The following is a 15,264-nucleotide window of genomic DNA, read 5'->3' on the forward strand; positions in this document are numbered from 1 at the left end:
ATGTGCAGTTGTCTTGTAGTGTACTAAACGTACATTTATATCTTTGTTTTATGCCTTTTTATTTTTACAATTTGCCATTTAACAGTTAACATTGTATTGGCATGTGTTTTACAATTTGTTTGAATTTTGTTTTTCGTCAAATCATTTTTCTTTAGCTTTGATCCAGTGACGTCAAACACCTACATTGTGTGACGGTCCCTGCCTCCTTACTGCTGCTGTTAAAACATGGCCGGTCGTTGTCACTGACAGGCCGTGTGGACTTGTGAGCTTTCTTTGGACACTTAAGGACTATGTAAACTGCCAGGAAACTGGGATTTAACGTGAGGCCTGACGCTTCCCTTGCTGACATGGGTTAGCTGTTGTGATTTTGGCCGGGTTTAAAAAATAATAATAATAATAATAAAAAACACATTGTTTTGTCTGGCACACTGAAAATGTTCAGTTCAGCATCGAACAAGGGACTTGTGCAGTTGGAGGATTGTTCTGGAAGTAGCAGCAACCTTTTACTTCACCAAAACATCAAGTCCATGAGGAAACACGAGGTTGAGACAAACATAAGTCTGTTAAGTTTGGCAAGCGAAGAGGACGATGATGATGTCCAGTTTGACAGTAAGCAGCTTGACTCCTGTGTGTACTGATCCTTATTGAGTTGAGTGTGGTGATTATCACAAGGGCACAAGCATGCTCTGATTCTTGAGTTGACTTTAGAAACTGACAAGGGCGTGCTTAAGGAATCATTTGGGGGGGTCCCTACCCCCTTATATATCCACCTGATCCTAATGCTTGATTAATAATAAAATATATCAAATATTAGAAGTGAAAAGTGCTTCATTAAGCAGATCTACGATATGTATATATATTATATTATTATTATATATATTATTATTATTATTATTATTATATTATAATATATTATTATTATTATATTCAAACACAACATACAGAAAATAAAGAATAATAATGATAACAGCTGACAAATATTAAGATCAAAACTATGAATAGGAGTCATTGTATCCTGCAGTCTTGGAAAGTCAAATAATGTAAATGTTACAGACCAGTTTCTCTCTGTCCATTTTCTAAAATGTTTTAATAATAAAAGTTTTCTAGTTCTCATTGATCTATTAAAGTTAATTTATTTATTTTCATGCCTAACTTTCCCCACATCAAAGTCTTCAATAACGTTATTATGTTAATTTTATTTTGGGGTTTAGTTCTCATGGCAGCATCCAGAAATCATTCTCCAAAATCTCAAAAGTGAGATCAAGATTATCCCGCCACTTAAGTGTTAGTTTGAGAAAATGATGTTTTTTTATTCACTTTTAGCCTTTTACCTATTTTATACAAGCCATGATATTGACTTATTGTTAAACAAACAGGCTATAAACCTTCATTGATTTCAACATAATAGACTCAAAGAACATGCAATCAACCTGACAAATCAAGACATTTATATGTCTTTGGTTTGTCCAATCCTTTGCATACAGCCCAACCCTGATCAACAGGCTTAAAGAGGTACTCCACCAGCAATTTGATATTGTGCATAGAGAAGGAGGACTTGGCTAAAAATAGCTTGGTCAAAAGTAAAGCAGCAGATGCTGGGATATCCCAACTTGTTGTTCCTTATGGCATCAAAGTTCACAATGCTTTGAATTTAAAGATGTCTTTTCTGTCTGCCTGTTAAAAGCAGCTATCTCCCAAACTACATGGCCCTAGTTTATAACACAGGTTAAATGTTTGTCGCTTCAAGCCAAAAATCAGGACCCCAGTGACCTTTTCAGGGTGGTTGTCTTAGAATTCACTGATGACCTAATATAGCAGGTTTTACAGCCAGAGCACTATAGCTTAAGCTTTGTTGTTTCCCTTCGCCTTTATTATGATAAAATATGCTAATAACTTTGCACGCTCTGATGACATCGCAGGGATTTCCAGGGAGGAATTAATTTCTGTCTCCAGACATGTCTGGACATGTCCCTGCACACATCCTATTGTAAGATGAAGTGAGACGGAAGGAGTTTTTAGGCAGCTGCCTCCTCTCCTTTCTCTCACAGTGAGCAGTGCCTCAGCCAGGTTATATGTCTGCAGAGCTCAGTAGGTGGAGGAGGCTTGTGTCCGCTGGAACAGGCAGATAAGCGTTACTTCTGTGCACGCCCCCCTTATGTATAAGCAAGATCATTTTTTGACTTGGAGGGTGAAGAGGACAAACACTAGTACAGCTTTGAGTGCATAGGTTGAGACAGAAAGTGTTGTTATTGACAAAAATGGATCTAGTTGACAAACAAATGGTTGAAATGATAGAAAAAGTTATTAAAGAAGGTAAGACAAAGTAGAGGAAATGTTGTGTTTATGTTTGTATTTCATTTAAAGGGCTGGTTTGAATGATCTGTTTTGGGTTCTCGGGGGATTTTCAATGGTGCAAAAACAAAAGTCAAACATGACAAAAGTCTTTATTTAAAGTAACCACAGCTTCCTCTTTCTCTTGTTACTTTTCTATGCCCAGCGTCAGACACAGATAATGGAGCGGTAATAATGGCTGGTAGACATTATCCATCCATTCAGGAGTTTGCATCAGCGATCCCAAACCACCTTCTCCTGGGATCTCTGCTGGAGCATCTGTGCTACGTCTACGAAAGCAATCCAGCTCGCTCACGCATGCTGTTTAAAGGTTTGTTACGGAGATGTGGGGTCAGGATTTACAGCTAGTATAACACACTCTTTCATTTGTTCAGGCTGTTTGAACATTTAGAAATAACTGACGTTTTAGATTCAAATTCAAAGGGCACTGATGGCCTAGTGGTTAGGTCGCTCCCCATGTGCAGGGGGCTTTATCCTTCAAGTGTGCAGCCTGGGTTCAAGTCTTCTCCTGCATGTCATTCCCCCTCTCTCTATCACTACTATAGCCATCCTCCGATTTCAATAAAGACAGAAGCCAAAAAGACATCTTGATTCACACTCGAGTTGAAATGGTTTTGTCATCTCTCTGGCAGTCATAGGTCAGCAGTTAGCAGCCATGAACCTCCTCTCACCTTTAGCCATCAGCGATGAGTTCAGCACGGTGAGGCTGCAGCACAACCGAGCGTTCACCGAGCTGCTCCATGCTGCCGGCTCCTCGCTGTGTCCACAGGTAACACTCGCTGTTTTTGTATGTGTTAGGATGTCTTTACTTTGTAGAGTTTATAGTTTACATAGTATGAATAAACATAGAAATATAGTCCCCCTAACCTCAACGTCCACCTGGATCTCACTTGCTGCCTTGTGTATGCTTGTGAGAGTCATGGGTAATGGGTATGCAAATATTAAATTCATAAAGGTTTTTTTTTTTTCTCAAATGTATCCTGTTTTAATTTTCTTATTTCAACTTTTATTAATGCCAAGTGGTGCCTGTGTAATAATTAGAAGTTGTTGGATTTCTTTAAGATTTCTAAAATAATCTTATCACAGTGCCTATTATTGACTTTGTGAACTTCAGGATCTATAACACTTTGTGTTTATCCTCATGTTATGTTGCAGGGCCCACGTCTCAGCCCAAACACATACAATATGGCCATAAAGTAGGTTGTACCCTTATGTTGTTGTTGTTTTTTTGCTTGTTGCTACATGCTACATACATATTTTTAGGTTTGTCTGAGTGAAGATTAAGATATCTGTTTTCACCTCCCCACAGACAGAAGGAGGGACTGTTCCAAGCACAGACATCCAGGTACCTTGGAGAATTTGAAGAAGTATGTAGGCTTGGAAAAGGATCCTATGGGAAAGTTTTTAAGGTATTTACACTTCTTGTACTCCACACTTCAGTTTAATAAACCCATATAGACAAGTATGAACTCAGTATATGAACACAACCATGTTTTCATGTTGATTCATTTGTATAACACATCTACTATGCAAACATACACCCATTCCCAATGGGTGAAGCCTTGGCCTAGAAGAGAGGTCTTCAGGTGGTCCCCAACCTTCACTGGGTGTTTCGACCCTTAACCACAACACCCTCCAGTTGGCGGGTCAGCAGTGACTGGCCAGGTCACTGCCCCTCTCCTCCAGGCTTCCAGCTTGTGTCCTCTCTTTTGTGCCAGAGCCAACAGGAGGCTCTCTCTGCTGCTTCCCCCAGTCTACGAACAGCTGCTTTCCTCAAGTGGCCTCTCAGCCCAATCTTTGTCATTAGATCCCACGCAGATTGAGCTGGGAATCCTCGACATCCAATTTCCACTGTCAACAGCCATGTTGTCCACCCCTTATCCCGGCAGTCTTGGGCAAGTTGCTGGTATTTGGCTTTTTTCCTCTCTGCAGCTTCCTCACAGCCCTCCTCCCACGGCACTGTCAACTCCACCATGATGATCTTCTTCCCCTCTGGAGACCAAATGATAGTGTCAGGTCTTTGGGTGGTGGACAGGACTGCTTCTGGGAAGTGGAGTTTCCTCCCTAGGTCAACCACCATTTCCCATCTCTGGGCTGACTGCAGGAGATTCTGCCTGGCTTGGTTGTGGGAAGCCGTTCTATGGCCCTCTTTCACAAAAGCGATGGTGCTGAACAGCGGTCTTGTTTTGGCTGGTTGCTTCTTCCTCCTCTCTTGCTCCAGGATGTCTGCGAGCACTGATAGCACCCTATCGTGACGCCACCTGTATCTCCCCTGTGTCAGTGCTGTCTTGCACCCTGACAGGATGTGTGCCATTGTTCCTTTTCCACCACACAACCTGCACAACTGGTCCTCCCTCATCCCCCACCTGTGCAAATTGACTGGGGTCGGTGGGGTATCGTACACTGCTCGGAGTAGAAAGGATATCCGAAAGGGCTCCAGCCGCCACATTTCACTCCATGTGATGGTTCTCTTGGGGAGGTTCCACCTTGTCCAGGCACCCTGAGTTGCGAGCTCAATGGATTTTGCTCTTCTCCCTTCTTCTTCAAGGTTTCGGACTTCATCCTGGATCAAGGTTCTCCTTTCCCTAGGGGTTGACTTTGACCACTGCTGGAAGTGTGTGGTTCCTAGACCCTGTCTTCCAGTGCAAGGGTTACCAATGATGTCTTTGGTCCTGAGCGAACTTTCTGCCTGGTTGATCGCCGTGCTGGCGGCCCACTTACGGCCAGATCTTGTCCTGACTCCTGCTTCCCTGGTGAGTTGATCCTGAGAGTCTCTATATGTCAATGACAGTCTGCACTTGGCGACTTTGAACTCCTCAACCACTGATGACATTGGAAGCTGGAGCTGGCCTGAACTTATGTAGAGCCCTAACGATGTAAAACTTGGGGGTACTCCCAACCATCTTCGAAGGTGCTTGTTGAACTTCCTCTCCATTTCTTCAACAGTTGATAGGGGTACCTCATATATGGTGAGATGCCACATGAGTCTTGGGAGCAGGCCATGTTGGTAAATCCAGCACTTGTATTTCCCAGGCAGGCCAGACTTGTCAATCTTCATCAGCCATTCTTCGACTTGTTTCCCTGTGTTGGAGATGCTGTTTTTGTCTGACAGGGAATCATCATACCACTTCCCAAGGCATTTAATTGGGTTCCCCTGGATGTTTGGGATCACTTCCCCTTGAACTCGTAGCTCACACCTTCCAGTTACTTTGCCCTTTTGGATCACCATGCTCCTTGATTTCATGGGCTTGAAAGCCATTTTTGCCCAGGTGGCCATGCGATCCAGTTCTTCCAAGACCCATCTTGCCTGCACGTGAGTTGGTGTAATCACAGTGAGGTCATCCATGAATGCCCTGATTGCTGGCTGTTGACATCCTGCAGCTGTCTTCACCCCTCTTGATCTTGTGCTCGCTGCGGATATGATCAGGTTCATCCCCATGATGAACAAGATGGGAGAGATTGTGCACCCTGTCACTATCCCCTTCTCCACTGACTGCCACTTTGTTGTGAACTTAGCGGACTGGAATCGCACCTTGATGTAACTCAGGTAACTGGTGATCATGCCCTGGATGTCAGGTGGGATGTGGTAGTAGTCCAAAGCAGCTTGGATCAAGTTATGTGGAATAGACCCATATGCGTTTGCAAAGTCAAGCCAGACAACTGTTTGGCTGCCTTTCTTCTCCTCTGCTTCTTGGATAAGTTGGCTGAGGACCCCTGTATGCTCCAAGCACCCTGAGAACCCTTCGACACCGCCCTTCTGGATAGAGGTATTAATATATCCATTCTGGGTCATGTAAGCGCTCATTCTCCTGGCCAGCACTGAAAAGAACATCTTCCCTTCCACACTAAGTAGGGAGATAGTTCGGAACCGGCTGATCTGTGTGGATCCCCGTTCTTTGGGCACAAAGCACCCTTCTGCCCTTCTCCAGCTTGTTGGAATGGATCCCTTAGACCAAATTACCCGCATAAGCTTCCACAGCCTTCGGAGGAGCTTAGGGCATTTCTTGTATACTTTGTATGGTATACCGCTAGGACCTGGAGCAGAAGATGATCTTGCATGCCTTACTACCTGTTGAACCTCTCCCCATGATGGACACGCTGTGCTGAGGGATGTAGTAGGTGGGTCGATGTTAGCAAGCCCGTGATTTCCTCCTAGGGCATCGTCTCTTGACTGGTCTCCAAATGATTCTTCAACAGACTGCTCCACTTCCTCTTTGGAACTCATTAGAGTTCCCGACCTTGCCTCCCCAAGATGTAATTTGGTGAAGCGGTAGGGGTCCTTTATGAACTGAGCTCGTGCCGCTTCCTGCTTTTTCCGCCTCTGCCTGAACCTCTCAGCTCTTCTTATTCTGATGAGCTGCTCGTGGAGGCTGGCTGTCAGCTCTTTTATTCCTTCCTTTTCTCCTACACTTGCCAGTTTGAACTGCTTCCTCAGGGTCTTGATTTCCTTCCTAAGTTGTTTGATCTTTCTTTCTCTTCTGTTGTCCTGCTTTTCTGCTCTGTCGCTGTTCTCTTTCCTTGGCATTGTTCCAAACCGCTCTTTTGCCACATTATAGGTGATGGCTGACAATGAATCCACCTTCTTTTCTACTGATCCTGCTTGGACTGCTCCTAGCACCTTGTCTAGGTCCTCATCTAACATGGACCACTCCTTTCCATCACTCATCTTGGGCCACTTGATTCTTTCCCTCGTCGGCTGGGGTGAGCTATCTGGAATGACCTTCGAGGATGTCCTTGTGTGGTCTTGGGGTATTGCCGGCACTGAGAGATCACTAGGACTATGGTGTGCTTCCTGCCTAGGGTTCTCCTGCGTCTCACCAGACGGTTCGCCTGAGCGATGTGCCTGCCTCCATCCTTGTCCGCACACTGACTTGCTCTGATGTATTTTTAGCCCTCTTATGCCTTTGCAGATCCTTCCACACCTGCATTTCACTTCTGCCGCCTCCCCAGTCAAGGTGGTTTGCCTGAGCCTTCTCTGTGTCTGTGTCACTGTCCAATTGCAGGTCATGAACAAACTGGATGGACAGTTTTATGCTGTGAAGAAAATCCTCATCAAAAAAGTCTCGAAGGAAGACTGCATGAAGGTGAGGCAAAAAAGCTTCAACAATAAGACATTTTAAATGCTTTGAACCAAACAACAAATTGATAATCAGCGTAATCTGCTCCAGGTCCTCAGGGAAGTCAAAGTGTTGTCCAGCCTGCAGCACGTAAACGTTGTGGGTTATCACACTGCATGGATGGAGCACGTTCAGCCTGCAACATGTGAGTATTAAACCGCTTTCCTGTCACCCATTGATCAGGTTGGAACGAGTAAAGCTTTACGGCTCTGGTTTGAACAAACTCACTGTATGTTCTAAACATCTCTGTTACAGCTGCTGAGTCTCACCTGCCTGCACTAGAATCTCCAGAGAATCCAGACAGGTAGGATCCAGCACCAACTGATCTCACCTTTATTGTTTAAGATTTTTATTGATCAGTTTATTTTTTGTGTTTTTAATGTTTACATTACCAAGTGGGGCACAAAGTAATGACATTGAAAGTGGCCTCTCTTATTTTAGACTGCTGTATTTTCTTTATTTATTTTGAGGTTTAAGTACTCAAAATAAAAAAAGAACATTGATCTGAACACTTGTATTTAATATGTAAAAAGGATAAATAAATAATACAAACAATGGAGGATGAAATACGAGAATTGATGTGCAGTTAAGATTTACAGTGACAGCCGAGGAGTTGAAAAGTAATTCATTTTAACCTCTTTTTAAAATTTTCCTTACCTGAATAACAATCTGATCTTTAATTTAAAAAACTGTGATATATTCCAAAATGTATGTTTTTGTTTTCACTTGCATCCTGATGATTTGACATTTTTCCAAAACACTCCAATCTGACATGTTTTACAGGTCATACTACACACAGGATAAAGGCTTAGAAATAGTTCCATCATTTTTGTTTTACTCTCTGCAGCACATGTAGCAAACAACAGCTGCAGCACTAAGTAATTTAAACAATGTATAATAGTTTTGTGTAAAAAAGTTATTTGTTTATTGAAGGTGCCTTTTGCATGACTAAGTCGCACCTGTGAAAAAATCCATTTTTATCAGATCCTTTATACTTGGAGTAATTATTGAATTTCTTTCCCTTTAAAAATGTGTTGGTTTTGTAAAACAGACATATCAGTCTGGCACAAACCCCTGATATTCATCTCATCTTTTTCCTTCACAGTTCTGATGAGAGCCCTGACAACAGCGACAGCTCCTCCATAGTTTTTCAAAGCCTCAGTCAGGCACAAGCAGAGGCTGACCCGAGGGCCAAAGGACCCCCGAAGGAGACCCTGAAAGTCCGAGCTTTAGATAAGGGACAGGTGGTGTGTCCCAAGACAATGCGCCGCATCCCAGAGAACTACGTCCCCTGTGTGTTCTTGGGACAGCAAGGGCCTATGAATGCCTCCAAATGTCCTGCTACTGACTGGGACAGTTCAGTCCTGCTGGAGGAGGACTTCAGCAGGAGCAGCATGGAACTGAACAACAACAACTCCTGCACGGAGAAGGAACGACAGCAACAAGCTAACAAACACACAACAACGCCTTCCAAAGAGGTAGCTTAAAGTGTCTTCAGGCAAATGATCAAATGTGTATTTTTTTTAAAAATATTTCCACGCTTCATGCAACCTGGAAGTACAAAGTGTGTTTGTTTAAAAATGGGTTGTGATTCTGCTGCAGGTACAGTTCCAGCTGATGCTCTACATCCAGATGCAGCTGTGTGAGCGCTCACTGAAGGACTGGATCTCTGAAAGGAACAACACGCCTCTCTCAGAACAAACCTCAAGAAGTAATTCTCTAACACATGCTCTACTTTACAATGTTATAATATTATAAAGCTTCAGCACAGACTGTATTTAAAAAAGAAACCCACCTTTTGATCGCTAGTGGATTTCCTATATAGAGGCACCCATCAACTTTTCTGCAATCCGATCCAATTCCGATACACAAGTACCAATACTGATTCCAATATTTTTTAAATCATAATTAATAGTGTTATTGTTGGTATTATCTGTAAGGCTACACACAGCTATAGTAAACCTGACGGTAAGCAGCAACATCTGTCAGGTTTTTAAATCGAGTGTTTTAAACTGAAGTGTAAGAATTGTAATTTGATCATACAGAAGGAGCTGTTCCAATCTCGTCTGAACATCGTCATGGAGACGATTTGTAAGCGCTTCTGACAACTCAGTCTGAATGTCTTCAAAGCGAGACTTTGCAAGCTGAGACTGTTGAAACTGTCCAATTTTTCATGATTGTCAGATATCTGATGCATGAATTATGTCAATATTGGACCGATAACGATATGAAATCATAACTGTACCATTTCTAATTCCTAGCATTAACAAATAATTGCTTATGATGTAGAATTAAGTGAACTTTATAGCAACAATTAGAAATTTGAAGAAAAAAAAAAGAAGATAAATATACATTTGTCCTTTCAGCTCCTTATGGGTGTGTGGATGCTGAACACACATTCAGCTTGCTGAGGAGGATACTTGAAGGAGTGGAGTACATTCACTCCAGAGGAATCATGCACAGAGACCTGAAGGTAAAGTGCTGTGGTCCCTTTTATTTCATCAACATGTGTTTGTGTGTTGTTGTGTTTGTCCACGAAACAATTGAGAGTCAAATGAAAATGGTGATTAAATGAGTCATTTCCCCCACGTCAGTCTCCAAAGGAAATGTGTGAATTCTCCCAGACGTTGAACACAAAGTCATAAAGTTTCTCTGGCAGAATTCTCCTCGCCTCTTCTCGGTCACTTTGAACATGTTTGAGATAAATGTTACACTTGCAGATATCTTGAAGCCTCCTCGGCTGCTGAATGAGCTTGAGTAGCTGCTCTCTCTGTTTGAGGAAACACGGTAGAGTCAGGGTGCCGGGCAGGAGGCCGCCGTGGTTGCAGACAGTGAGCGGAGTTGTCAGACTGAGAAGTTTTGCCAGCAGAGATCGCTTCCGAACATTCTGCCTGTGGTTCAGGAACAGGAACAAACAGTTTTCCCCGTTGTTACTCAGCTGGTTGATGTCGGCTCCGTGTTTGAGCAGTAGGTCCACCAGCTCCTCGTTGCCCACGCTGCAAGCCTCCTGTAAGGGCGTGAAACCAGCTTTGTTGACTGCGTTGACCTCTGCCCCCTGCCGAAGCAGCTCAGAGACGCATTTCATGTTGTCCTCCAGGGTTGTCCTCAGAGACGCTGACATTGCAGCGAGGTGCAGAGGAGTGCTCCCTGAGTGCTTCACCCCCTGAAAAGAGTCGAGTATTAACATTTGTAGGGCAGATATCGAACCTAAGGCACACTTAAAGATCTTGTCTCAGGCTGGATGGATTTTAAATGAAGACCACCACTGACCGGCTGTTCTTCCTCACCATTACTATCAGAAGTATAACACCACTTTCTAAAGGAACAAAGAACTTCAATTCATGTAGTTTGATTTTTATCCCCCGGTCACTGCCTCAACCTTCACTGTCTTACGGTCTAAGTGAGTGACCTGCCCACTACACACAAGATGATGATTTTTCAGTATTGTATATATTTAATCAAATCTATCATAGGTTGATATTATTTCATATTATTTACAAAAAGTTTATAAAGTATAAACACTTCCCTTCATGTTGCTGCTCACCAGCACTAGGCTGTCCTTTGAGGGCAACTGAAACACTTCAACAGCTGGCAACAAATTGTCCCTTCAAATTGAGACCTACACTGTCTTATGGGCTTAAATAGGGTAAAAAAAAAAAGGTCACCTATACTTGAGTTCCATATTTTATTTTTGCTTTGTAATTGCACATCATTTTTTACTTATCTCTACATCTTTCTTTGTAAGAATTAATACATTCAAATGTCAACCTTCGGTTGATCGTCTATCACAGATTTAACCAATCACATCAACAATGATCCAATAGACTGTTGGATGAAACTCTTTATTCTTAATATCAGCTGTGCTTTTACTTCTATTGGATGCCCAAAATGACTGCAGTCAACATCTTTTCTCTTTGTTTTTTCGTCTTTGTATTTAACATTTGAGCCGCCATGACAGAGAGAAGTAGCACAAACCACGTTTAAATCTGCTCCCTCCTTGATCAAGCTCCTTATGAGGTCCTCGTGCAGCATCCCAGCGGCCATATGCAGGGCTGTCATCCCACTGCTGTCCACGGCATTTACATTAGCACCATGGACGCACAGAATCTGGGCAGCGGACTGTGCAGCGTAGCGCACTGACAGGTGGAGAGCCGTTTGGTGACTCTCTCCCTCCACCTAGCGAGGACGTACAAGAAACACTGACCTGACGCAACACACTTTAAAAAACAGAGAGTTTTTTTCAAACTGTGCGTTTTCAATTAAAAGGATAGAAGCTGTACAAAAAGATGCAAGCAGAGCATTTCATTATTATTATTTTTTTGAATAGAAACAGCTTTACCTCTGCATTGATGTTAACACCATGCTCACAGAGAAGCTGCAGACAAGCCTCTGCCTGCCTCCGAGCGCTGATTACAGCAGTCAGGTATTTAGATTGAGGTTTTGACAAACCAGTAGGAATGCTCGGCCAGCTGGCCGTCACCAAGTGTAGAGTGGTTCGACCCAGCTGGTCCCTGAGGTGACAATGTGGAGATTGAGAGAGGCACAAGGAACAAGTGGCGTGCACGTGCTTGCGTCGGACGTCACTTTGCACAGGATGAATTCACCGCTGTTGTAACAAGATGTTGTCCAATCCTAAACATTTAAATCAAGCTCTCACTCACTTCATATCGTATCTTAGCTACCGCAGCCAAAATTAGGTTAGGTTCAGAGTTTCAGCTGCTTATTATACTTGTTAATAAGGAAGTAACTGCATGTAACTCACCAGTATTGACAGATGTTATGTTTGAGGTTTATGTTGGTAGAGTGTGTGTTTGTCCTGACCTCATTTCAGGGTCCGCCCCTGCAGAGAGCAGCCTCTGCATGCTCTTTACTCTTCTGTAGGAGGCAGCCAGGTGAAGAGGGAAGATGGCAAAGCCCTAAAGCAAGACAAGACATAACAAGAACAACTGGATAACTGTAGTATGCAAATAGTGAACTCCCAGTCCAGGAAGTTAATTCCCTTTTAAAGATCACTCTGCTGCATCGATTAATTTATTTTAATTTAATTTCATTAGACTTAAAGGTGCATACATCCATCTGATATTTCTATGGAAACTTTTACAATGCTTTGTACTTATATCTTAAAAACAAGAATGGATTGCATTACCTTCCAGAAAACTTCTCCAGGTGCACCCTGTTGCATCTGCTGGATGAGAGAGTTGCTCCCATACTCTCTTGACATGCTCTCTATACGTTCCAAGTCTTCATCCATGATAGCGTTGTAGAATTCATTGTTGTGAGACTTGACAGCTGAAGCGCTGCCGCCGTCATGTTCCTCTCTCCCCGTCAGCATGACTAGCTTCACAGCTGTCTGTGTTTAAGCTTCCTGAAGCTCTGTGGTTGGATCTTGTTCTTCTGGTTTGTCAAAGCAAGAACTTCATGGTTGTAAATTAGGGGGGCAATTCAAACGTCTTTGAGCTACCTTTGTTTCCTGTGTGACGTTGTTTCAGCAAATACTTCCGTTAACTACGTCGGGTTTTTTTTTTTCTTCGTCGGCTTGATTTCGCCAATGTTGCTGTGACAGTAAGTTTGGTGCAGAGCCTTCCTCTTACAGTGAATAACTTTTTTGTTTGGGGCGAATTATGGAAACTGCTGGCGTCTCTCTTAGTCATTGACATGTTGATCCAGTGTTCAATATTTTAAAAAAATCAAGTTAAGAATATAATGTTAGTGTGAAAGCCTGAAATTATTGCTTCCAGTTTTTTATACTTTGTAAAAAAACAAAAAATACAATTTTGTCTGTGCAAAAGAACAATACATGTTCTTAACAAACAGAGGTTACTCTATATTTTTACAATATGACATAATGCTTTTGTTTTTTCACAGCCCAGGAACATTTTCCTTCATGGCCATGACTGTCATGTTCGGATAGGAGACTTTGGATTGGCCTGCAGGAATATGATCGTGGACAGCCATAAAAGTACCGCCTCTGTCAGTAGTGGTAAGACTGCGTCTCTCAATTGTTGTAGTACATGGCAAAGAATCACCAATAGAGGGAGCCATTTGCTTAAAAGTCACTTTTTTTCCCCAGATTCCTCACATACTACAGGTGTTGGCACATTTGTTTATGCTGCACCAGAACAACTGAAGGGCTCACATTATGACTCAAAGGTAAACAGGTTCATTCTATTATTGTACAACTGCAATTATTTGCTCATTGTTGTCTCTTAAGTAACATTTTATGAAGGCTAAACTTTGTCCATACGATTGTTCTCTACCAGTCGGACATGTACAGCATTGGGGTGCTGGCTCTGGAGTTATTTCAACCCTTTGGGACAGAGATGGAGAGGGTTCGGACCCTTGGAGACCTGAGTGAGGGAAAAATCCCAGACTTGTTCAGCCAAAGATGGCCACTCCTGACGAAGTACATCCTTAACCTGACGAGTAAAGAGCCCAGTGTTCGTCCAACGGCCAGCCAGCTTCTCCAGAGTGAACTCTTCTGCAGTAAAGACATAGTATGTTGTCTCTGGATCTATTTCACCCTTTTAGTATAATTAACACTCTGAGGGCTTTTTGTGCTATTAAAGGTATAATATGCAACATTTTAAACATCGATTTAGCCAATATCAAATATTTCTTCATAAAATATATAATTGTTTAATGACTTTCTAAAAACAAAATTAATTCAACCTCCCTCTGGTTTGTTGTTCTCAACTCTGCGTTCATACTGACGGGACGGTGCTTCCTTCAGCTTGTTTGTATTTCACTTTGAGGCTCAAATATATTTAATTCATGTTTTTTTCACGTGAAAGCCTCCCTCCCTCCCTCCCTGTCCAGTTGTTCCCCCTTCCACCATGATGGGGAACAGAGACAGCCCAGCCCGATAAAGGGTACTGTAAGAAGAGGCATAATGTCAGTGTGTAGTCACAAGACTTGGACTGAAGGAGAACTAACAATCAGCAACATGTTCAACGTGTCCTTGGGCAAGACACTTTACCCCGAATTGCTCCCACTGCTTCGTCGGCATATGAATGGACTTAAATACTTCAGATGGTCTCACTACATAGCAACCTCTGCCATCAGTGTGGGAATGGGTATGAATGGGTAGTTGTAACATGCGGTGTATACTGTGTATAGCGCTTTAAGTAGACAGAAGACTTGAAAAGCACTATATAAGCTCAAGTCCATTTCCCATTACTAGCATTGTGATCAGATCAACTTCCAGGGGAAGAGGGGTAGTGGTGTGCTGAGGGGGTATTGTTTTGGTCTGAAGTGTGACATCTGCTGTATCCAAAGTTGCCTGTTGTAGGTTTAAAATCAAGAAGGAAAAAAAAGAAAAATTTGTTTTAACTATTTCAGAGTATTTGTATGTGCAGCCTTTTTTTTCCCTGTATGTGCCATCAAAAAGTAATGTGTTTTAATATTGTAATTGCAAAGTATTTTCATAATACTCCCCTTCTGTCTTAGGTGATCCATGGTTTGCAGAAAAGGGTTGAAGAGCAGGAGGAAGAGATTATGCAGCTGAGGAGACAGATCAGTCGACTTCAGAGCTCATAAGTCACAGTACATTTCTCTAAGCTGGACAAAACCTGAGCCGTTATCATCTCAACCAACAAAAGACTGTCAAAACTTGACTTTTCAATTACTGCTGTACTGTTTTGTTCACAGGTAAAAGTGGTTGAGAGAGAGAGAGAGTGTGTGCGTGTAAGTGTTTGAGTGTGTCTTGTGAATGATGATGATGTATGGTTGCAATTATTTATCCTCATTTAGCTGTTCAATTAAACCTACTTCTGCCATGTCTTGTGAAAAGCAATGT

The 15,264-nt window shown here is 42.5% G+C and overlaps 2 protein-coding genes across 2 annotated transcripts; one reads left to right on the plus strand and one right to left on the minus strand.

Moving 5' to 3' along the window:
- The first annotated feature begins 222 nt into the window (after positions 1–222).
- eif2ak1 (eukaryotic translation initiation factor 2-alpha kinase 1) lies at positions 223–15,246 on the plus strand. Its single transcript, XM_079334089.1, has 15 exons — positions 223–609; positions 2,498–2,662; positions 2,985–3,121; positions 3,508–3,548; positions 3,662–3,761; positions 7,356–7,436; positions 7,521–7,614; positions 7,725–7,773; positions 8,575–8,947; positions 9,072–9,180; positions 9,836–9,942; positions 13,335–13,449; positions 13,540–13,619; positions 13,730–13,963; positions 14,916–15,246. The coding sequence occupies exons 1-15, from the start codon at positions 435–437 to the stop codon at positions 15,003–15,005; spliced, it is 1,950 nt and encodes a 649-aa protein (XP_079190215.1). The 5' UTR covers positions 223–434; the 3' UTR covers positions 15,006–15,246.
- On the minus strand, positions 9,954–13,144 carry LOC306817314 (ankyrin repeat domain-containing protein 61-like). Its single transcript, XM_079334093.1, has 5 exons — positions 12,616–13,144; positions 12,291–12,385; positions 11,809–11,980; positions 11,445–11,645; positions 9,954–10,632 (listed from the first exon to the last, which is right to left on the minus strand). Exons 1-5 carry the CDS (start codon positions 12,799–12,801, stop codon positions 10,060–10,062), a joined length of 1,227 nt encoding a protein of 408 aa, XP_079190219.1. The 5' UTR covers positions 12,802–13,144; the 3' UTR covers positions 9,954–10,059.
- Positions 15,247–15,264: the final 18 nt, after the last annotated feature.

Source organism: Symphodus melops, assembly GCF_947650265.1.
Source record: "Symphodus melops genome assembly, chromosome: 21".
NCBI lineage: Eukaryota > Metazoa > Chordata > Actinopteri > Labriformes > Labridae > Symphodus > Symphodus melops.